The sequence below is a fragment of the Triticum aestivum genome, chromosome 3B, assembly GCF_018294505.1.
Source record: "Triticum aestivum cultivar Chinese Spring chromosome 3B, IWGSC CS RefSeq v2.1, whole genome shotgun sequence".
Classification (NCBI taxonomy): Eukaryota; Viridiplantae; Streptophyta; class Magnoliopsida; order Poales; family Poaceae; genus Triticum; species Triticum aestivum.
In genome coordinates, this window is record NC_057801.1 from 759,731,235 (window position 1) to 759,739,726 (window position 8,492).

At 47.7% G+C, this 8,492-nt stretch overlaps 1 protein-coding gene across 1 annotated transcript; it reads right to left on the reverse strand.

The window, feature by feature from the left end:
• Positions 1-3,857: 3,857 nt before the first annotated feature.
• On the reverse strand, positions 3,858-6,002 carry LOC123066389 (uncharacterized). Its single transcript, XM_044489475.1, has 3 exons — positions 4,938-6,002; positions 4,720-4,845; positions 3,858-4,513 (listed from the first exon to the last, which is right to left on the reverse strand). Exons 1-3 carry the CDS (start codon positions 5,478-5,480, stop codon positions 4,088-4,090), a joined length of 1,095 nt encoding a protein of 364 aa, XP_044345410.1. The 5' UTR covers positions 5,481-6,002; the 3' UTR covers positions 3,858-4,087.
• Positions 6,003-8,492: the final 2,490 nt, after the last annotated feature.

The window sequence follows — 8,492 nt, forward strand, 5'->3', positions numbered from 1 at the left end:
AAACTTTTACTACATGTTCCTTTTGTAAATTATTACTGATTACTGCAATTGGACAGAGATCTGGGAAACCTTCACTAAACAGGATCAATATCATTACCAGAAATGTAGTTCTACTAGCATCACAAGTTAAGCATGGAACCGTCCTGTTGAGTACCGAACCAGATGTAAGTGACCAGGTCATTCACGCTGGAAATGTCAAGCCGGCAAGTGCACTACGAATTGCAATTTTATTGTCCAACTGCAATTTTAATATGTTGTGCAGTTGCTGTTGTTAGCAGCATGAAGTCTACTAATTAATTACCTCAATTATGGTCTTTAGTTTTGATTTTCACAAACTTTTACATGGTTCTTGGTAAAGTACTTCATTACTGATTACTGCAATTTCACGGAGATCAGGGAGATCTTCACAAAACAAGAAAAGTTGTACTAGTATCAGAGGTTGAGCATGGAACCATCCTGTTCAGAAAAGATGTAGGTGACCAGGTCATTCACGCTCTTTGCGTACTTCTGAAGTATTAATGGCCGGAAGCCCATCGTCGGAGCAGCCAACCGCACCTTGCGGAGGCCGACTCGGTGGTGGTGCTAGGTAGGCGTCGTTGTGAGATGATGTATGAAGGAAGTGGCGTCAGGAGCTTGGGTGAAGACCATGTCTCGTTGTGACCGTGACCAGCAATGGCGACGGCCATGGCCATTGCTAACCTTTTTGGAGGCATCGTTGTATTGATGCCGCATCCCTCACGCTTGGATCGCCGCAACTCCGGGGGGAAACCCTTGATCTTGTTTGATCGGACGATGGCATCGCCTTGGTGTCGTATTCCTCCCTCAGGCCTTTGTCTTTGGAGCTGGGTACTAGCAAGCGGGGCTAGCGGAAGACGGCGGTGTTGGCGTCGAGGCTTCTGTGGCAATGATGATGGAAGAAACGATGTCGGAGACGCAACATCGGTTGAGATAGTCGACTCTTCCCCGGCGTGTTCGTGAGATTGTCCGGATTGTTTTTTGTCGTGAAGTCGAAGCTGCGGTGGTTGGGTCCCTTGGCGTACGATAACGGGCAGCAAGTGGTCCGTCCAATGATCTTGCCAGCCACACCTAGTCCTCCTTTGTAGTTCATCGTCAGAGTAGAAGTTGTGCTGTCTAGTCGAATGTGTCTGATTTCTGGTGCATGTCTCCGTAGAGCTCCACACAACCTCTACAGTGTGTGTTGAGTTGACGATCGCCTATGGTGAAGTCGGTGTCATTTGGTCAGGGTTTCGGCACGGCAATGACCCCTTCTAGGGGAGGAGTGATGATGATGGCACTTGTGTGCTGTCTCAATGGTACCCTCTTTGTAGCCGTGTGCGTGAGGTATTTTGTGCATACCGCTCAGCGTTTGTGATGATTTTTGTATGGTTGTTCATAATTAACTAGGCAACTTTATGGTTTTAGTCTATTTTTTAATTAACCATGCAACTCTTATCTTGCCATTTTGAAAAAAATATTAGTGGCTATGGATCAAACTGGAAATGTCAAGGCAGCAAATGGACCCGGAATTGACAGCTGAACTTCAACAAATAAGCACACCATCAGACGCACTCCTTCACAGCCGATTGACCCGATTCAGCTTTCAATTTAACAAGGCCGTTAGATTTCCATGGATCATTTTTCTTTTCTTCAAACAAGCAACTAAGCAAGTGTAAATGGACTACACTGTTGCCAGAACCAACCAAAAAGATAGATACCGCCAGACAAATAAGCACAATGAACAAACCATTCTCTTCTCTCTTCTTGCAATTTGTAGTAAGAAATACTGGTGCGGGATGCACATATCAGTTGGTTATCATGTTGTGTGATGTCATATGTTTAACCATATTGTGTGGTCCAATTGCTTAATACCTTTGTGAGCAATTATTATTTAGTCTATGCCATGACACATATACCATCTTGTGATACTATGCTTCAAGTTATCTTGTTTATATATCACATGGTGTGCAAACATGATTTACCTGCTTATTATTCATTTTGTCACACCCCACTTTCCCTAGGATTTAGGGGCAGCCTCTTTACCCTATATTTGTGCAGTATGCTTCAACTAGCACATCATTTGATCGATGCACAAATCTAGGGGAGTGTCTCCATATTTCATAAGCAACCTTATGAGCTTTATCTCTATATCTTTTGGACTCAATCCATATTGTCTTTATACACCAAGAATGGGGAGATTGAAAAAGCATTTGTTCCCTAAGTGGGTTTTGGTGTAACTAAGTGTATGTAAGGTTAAAGGTTTGTTAGTCCAAAAGGTCGCAAGCAGAGATGAATGGAGAGTTGGAGACCTCCCATTGCTAAACCAGCTACCCGATGATGTAAATTTGGAAGTTAAACCAGCTACCCGACAATGTAATCCGAAGTCGAGTATCAAGAGTCCCAGCGCTAAATTATGATCCCCATGGACAAGTACTCATGCATGTCGAAACAACCCTTCCTCAGGGCCTGTTCGGTAGCCTGCCAGCTCCCAGCTTTCGCAAATCAGCGAGCGTAGCTGGCCCGAATGGCTCGGCTCCGGGAAGCTGGCTTCCTGGATCGCAACAGTATTCACGTACAAAAACCTGGAGCTGCTGTTTTGGCCATCCCAGAATCGGGAATCCTGGAGTTGGCCTTATTTACGTGCAGATGCCACCGTCAAGTGATCTGAGGGATGCGTACCGGTTCGCTGCTTTCTCTCTCCCTTCTCACGTCACGTTCTATTCTCCCGACGAGGCTACGTGGAGGCATGACTACCTTTCCTTCCGAATTGGGCCAAGCCCGGCCACTCTCCTCCAACGTCCGACCGGGCCTAAGGCCACCTTATCTATTGAGCCGGCTGGGCTCTAGCCCTTCAAGGCAGTTTGGCCTGTGGCATATACAAGAAGCTAGAGCGAGGGTGCCGAACAGTTTCCATCGATCCAATTTTCGTAGAAGAAGCTGGCATCGGGAAATTGAAGCGAGATTCGTGGATCCGGTGAAGCTGGAGGGCTACCGAACAGGCCCTCAATTGGCAATCTTTGTTGTGACCGGTGATCAGGCCGCGTCTTAGTGGAACACGAGTGCTCCATTTTGAAAAACAGTTCTCAGTCGTCTCCTTTTGGCCAAGAAATTAGTGAATGGGTGTTTTTTTTGGAAATGGTGAATAGGTTTTTTAGGCAAGAAATGGCGAATAGGGTTTTTTAGCAAGAAGAAATGGCGAATATGTGTTTTGGTAATTTGGTGAGTGGGAGAATGCAGTATTTAATATAGGATGTCGTTCGAACTAAGAAAAAGCTATTCAATGGGCCTAAGAAAGACACTACTACTGCCGACATTTGGAACATCTCGTTAGCGACGGACATGCCGAAACGCGAAACCTAGCTCTCCAGAGAATAACGCCTCCATTCCTCACCCCTCCCCTCCCCAAACCCTCGCCGTCACCCCACCTTCCCTTCCACCAGTGGCCATGAACGGGGCGTCTCAAGGAGTTTGTGAAAGATAGCCCTGATGCATAGCAAATTAGTAATAACACTTTTACAAAAGAAACATGTACTCCGGGGGCGTCTCAATTAGTAATAACACTTTTACAAAAGAAACATGTAGTAAAAGTTTGTGAAAAATAAGAACTAAAGACCATAATGGCAGTAATCAATTACAGTATACTCATTCAAGCGGAGAGTGACACCAATCTAATGCATAACAAATTGATTCATGCTAACAAGTGCACAACACACTAGTGATGAAATTGCAGTTGGACAAACCAGAAAGACCATATTAGTCACTAAAGTATTAGTAGTAATAGATAGATAGATAGATAGCCGTGCTGACAATTGGCTTGCAACAAAACGAAAAGTAAGGTGAAGAATGACTGACGGAACAGACTTTCAAAGCAACAGACTTGGAGAAATTGGTAGCACTAACACTTTATCTAATTATATTAGTTACTCCCTCAAGCATCCGGCCTCATAAGACTTGGCAAATGTGCAATCTATACAAAAATGGCCTGCCAGATAAATCACACGAAATGCAGGTTTTTGAGCTGCTGCCAATGCCAAGTCCAGCAGCACAAAGTCTAGCTAGGTACCAGTAGTCTTGTACAAGAGTCAGGGTGCTACTGTACTACAGTTAACTCGGCGATTCTTTCTTCACAGTAATCTTTGACGTTAAAAGGGTCCGGGAACGAGAAATCATTTGCTAGCCTGTGACAGAAGGGTGCCACACCGCATTGAGCGGGTGGGCTCTTGAAGAGCTCAAGTTTGCAAGCTTTACTCGCCCATTTTGCATTGGTCAGAGGCTTCAGCTTGGCACTCACATCATCCCCTGGAGAGAAAGATTTGGTGGACACCACGACCACCATCTGCTCCAGCACCCGAGCCCTCTCCGCGACGAACTTGAGGAAAGTAACCTCGCTTCTCGACCCTCGGAACTCGTACAAGAACACCTTCCTCATGCTCTCCACGACGCATTTGATGGGACCGCCCTGCAGCCAGAACTTGACATTGACCTTCCTGGTGGGCTCTTCAGATATGTGGTGAGACTGCAGATGAAATTGATCAGTGGATACATAGTTCAGGGATCTTATCTATGAGGACATATCACGCAGCAGCAGCAGCAGCAGCAGGACATAAATTACGTGACCGATTCGATTCACTCTTCTGACTTCTGACCATACTAGATAAAGTAGTAGGCACTAGTATTGCAAAATTACCAATGCATTAACTGTATGTAGTTAACCAAATTTACCTGCACGTGGAGCGTCTCCAGGTTGGGGAAGCATCTGAGAAAGCCAGGCACTTTCTTGACAACACTGCGCACACCGAACTGCACCTCTATGCCCAAAATCTGGACGATGCTCTCCTTGCTCCCAGCCTGCAAGTGCAATATGCACCCAAGGTTACTACTAACTTAAACAGCACAGGCACACATGCAAATTGAATTAGGATGAGTCGCGAGCTGCATACCAAATTGAATTCCTGCCCTCCTGGCTCAAGGTATCCCAGCATTCGCAGGTTAGGTGCTCCACCAATCTTGATCCTGGAAGTGGAGCAGTTTTTGTTGGTGTAAGTGTAATAATACTGAAAAAGTCTCTCCAGACAAGGGGCATCCACCACGTCCATGTCGCCCAAGAAGAACATGCTGAGCTGAAGGCACCGCAGGCTTTGGCTGACGAGGCGGAGGCGCACTCCGATCTGACATCCCATGATGAGGAGGAACTCCAAGACGGGGCTTCTTTCCAGCAGCAAGGCCAGATCACGGTCCTTCATCGCAATCATGCAGAGGCCGAGCTCCCGGAGGTTGGGAAATCTAGCGCCGCGCGGTACGGCGGTGGATTCCGGGAGCCTCCAGATGCCGAGATAGAGGCGGGTGAGGGAGGCGCAGCTGAAGAGCGTGGCGGGGAGGCGCGGATCTAGCGGCCAAGGGCGGTTGACAAAAACGAGTTCTTGGACCCCCTTGGCGACGAGGATGTCGAGCCAGCGCGCCATCTCACCCCGGTGCTCATCCATGGTGGTGCGGGTGAGGTGGACGCAGCGGAAGGGACCCGGGTGCGCCACCAGGACGCGGGACACCGCGGCGGTGACGGCGCGGGGAGAAGGACCACCGAAGAGGAGCTGACCGCGCGCTCCGCCGTCCGGGAGCAGGTGGCTGCGACAAGAGCGAGGGGCGCCGAGCGCCAGAGGGGGCGCCAGCGCGAGGCGAGGGCGGCGGTGCGCGCGGCGTCTTTGGCGGGGAGCCGGGAGACGATGTTACGGAGGACCTTGTCCGGGAGGCAGCTGATGCGGTCGACGCCGTCGGGGACCCACGGCAAGCCGGAGAGCGGGAGTGTGGCGATGGGGGAGACGGGGGGTCGGGGATGTAGTCGTACACGAAGGAGAGCACCACGTTATAGTAGTCGCCCATGTCGGGATCCATGTCGGGATCCATGCCGCTGTTGCGCTTCATGTAGGTGAGCAAATTGCCCCAGGAGACGCCGAGGAACACTTGCTGGTCCATGGCCGCCGCCCGCCGGTGGGAGGGAGGAGGAAGGGGGTTGACGGCGAGTGGAGTGGAGTGGCTGAGTGAGTGTGTGGTGGCGAGCTGCTTAGTTAGGTTTCGCTAGCAAGATGTTGGGCCAAATGTCGGAAGCAGGTATCTCCTGGGCTGGGCCCATCGAATGGCTTCTCCGAGGTGATCAAAGTTATGAACGATATTTTCTCTCAAAAAAAGTTATGAACGTTGTATTTTCTAATAGAAGCCATTATCCCTCGGCGTATATGCATGTTGTATATCCTGGCGGGGCCCTTTCGCAGCTGGCCACTACTGGGACCGTTTTCTTGTTCGAGTTCGCTGGTTCGTGAGATGCACCACGACTTGGTAGATGAGTTGGTACACCACCAGAAATATTGGTCACGCACGCCGAGTTAACAGAAGCGAACTCTATTATTTATAATTAAACACTATTGTTTATAATTAAACAGTACTTTTCAAATTATGATAATTAATCATACTTAGGATACCATGGAAAATCATCGTAAGTAGCCAGAATCAAAGTCTAATCCTGTATTAAGCACCTGAGCCACACGCAGGATATGAGAGGCACATATTCAGCTGTACCCAGTCCACACGCAGGATATGAGAGGCACATATCCTAGTGTAAAAAACGTTCTTATATTTTGGATCGGAGGGAGTAGAATATAATTAGTTCAAATCGAGTAAGGCATTTTGGAGACCGAGCTCCATGGAGCCCTTTATTTTGAAAATTTTAAAATTCTTAAATTTCAGTTTCAATTTTTTTTGAAAATAAACACACTTGTATGCAAGGATGTAAAGTGTATATGTGCAAAATTTCAGGATGAAATACTTTGAATTGTGAGATGCACAAAAGAAAAATCATGGACTTTGAAAATGAACAGTACATATGCTAAAAGGCCTAAGATTTGTCTTTTTTGTGTAGGTCACATTTTACTGTATTTCGACCAGAAAATTTACACACGTGTACATTATGTATCTAGACATATGTGTATTTATTTTCAGATTTTTTTGAAACTAAAAAGTTTGAATTTTGAAGTTTTCAAATAAAGGCCTCCATGGAGCTCGGTCTTCATTTGGCATTTTCGGTTCAAATAATGCTAATTACTATTAATTTTTGTTTAGCCACTGATCGATGGTTAAAACTTAAAAGTCAAGATAACAATGGAAAAACTACGTAAGCAGCAAGGTTCTAATTTTAACCCGGCGTCAGTACATATTCAGTACCTAGCTAGAATATACTAATTAGTTCTAATTAACTCTGTTTGTTCAGGGTTAAAAAAAGGATCACTTAATTATCAACATCACCTGTACAAGACCCAGCACATATCCTCCATCGGATTCCTGCATCACCGTAACTAAGAAATCCAAATCCCGCGACTGATTTTTGAATGTTTCACCGGCACGACGCGGTAGGTTAGCTGATCATTCATTGAGATAGTTATTGGGCCACTACCTACCTCCCCAACCACGTATTACACAGCACGTCCCGTTTGTAATGCCAGCGTGGGCAGCTGCTCAGCAATCGCAAGACTGATATGGCCGGACGAGATACCGGCCTCACAGGTGCTCGTCCGCTGAAAATCCGCTCTGCAAGAGGAGCTCACACCATTATAGTTATTCAAGAGATTGCTAGTACCAATTTTGATAGTTCTAACTTTGTCTTTGGAGGTCGAGCATCAAATTATGAAGCTCGCAATCTTATCAAATTTTCACTTTCACTTCATGGTCGCCATCCGTGGCTTACTTCACCGAGTTATTTACACAAAACCAACACATTTAGGGATAGAATAACAACTTGGTACCGCATTTGTGTCAGAAACCATTGAAATTGTGCATAATCTGTAACACGAAGCACTTATGCTTGGATTTGATCGCGAAAACAGCCAAACTGACATGTAGGGCCCATATCTCAGGCTGAGCTGGCGAATACTATAAACTTTGACCAACTGATGTGGCAAATAAGACGTGGGTCCCACCTGTCAATGAGACATGGGCCCCCCTGTCAATGACTAGACAATCATCTTCTTCACATCTCTGTTGCTATGAGGTGTTTCATCGAACATTTTTTTGCGTCGATCCAATTGTTCTTCGAGAGCCACTGGAGCGCTGCCCTTTGAGAGCCGCCAGGAGAAGCAGGCGCGTACGACTCCTTGTCCGACCATCAAACGGGAGCAACTCTCGCAGCGGGCCGTGCGAGCTTGCTCCGCGTAGCAGCCGCAGGCGGCGTACCCGCATCATGTGCTCCCTGCCGCGCGGCCCTCCACGCTCCCACTCCCGAGCGCCGCCGACTTCTTCCGCCGCCGCCACAGAGCTCCACGTCGCCAACACTGACCACTGTCGTTGTTCAGTACACCGAGATGCCACTGCACGTAAATGGGCCGAGGATGTGCCCTCCACTGCGCGCACCGGAACGGGCGCGTCGATGGCCTCCATGAGCACCGCCGCGGCGCCACCAGCCGTCGTGCGCAGAAGCTCCAGCGCGCACTCCACCGTGGCGCCCGCACGGC

What these genes read in the sequence shown, in the direction of transcription:
- LOC123066389 (XM_044489475.1), bottom strand. Translation starts at nt 5,480, where the DNA reads ATGGATGAGCACCGGGGTGAGATGGCGCGCTGGCTCGACATCCTCGTC. An exon ending in GAGGGCAGGAATTCAATTTG is followed by an intron (nt 4,846 to 4,937) that starts GTATGCAGCTCG and finishes TTGCACTTGCAG; the next exon opens with GCTGGGAGCAAGGAGAGCAT. An exon ending in TGGAGACGCTCCACGTGCAG is followed by an intron (nt 4,514 to 4,719) that starts GTAAATTTGGTT and finishes TTTCATCTGCAG; the next exon opens with TCTCACCACATATCTGAAGA.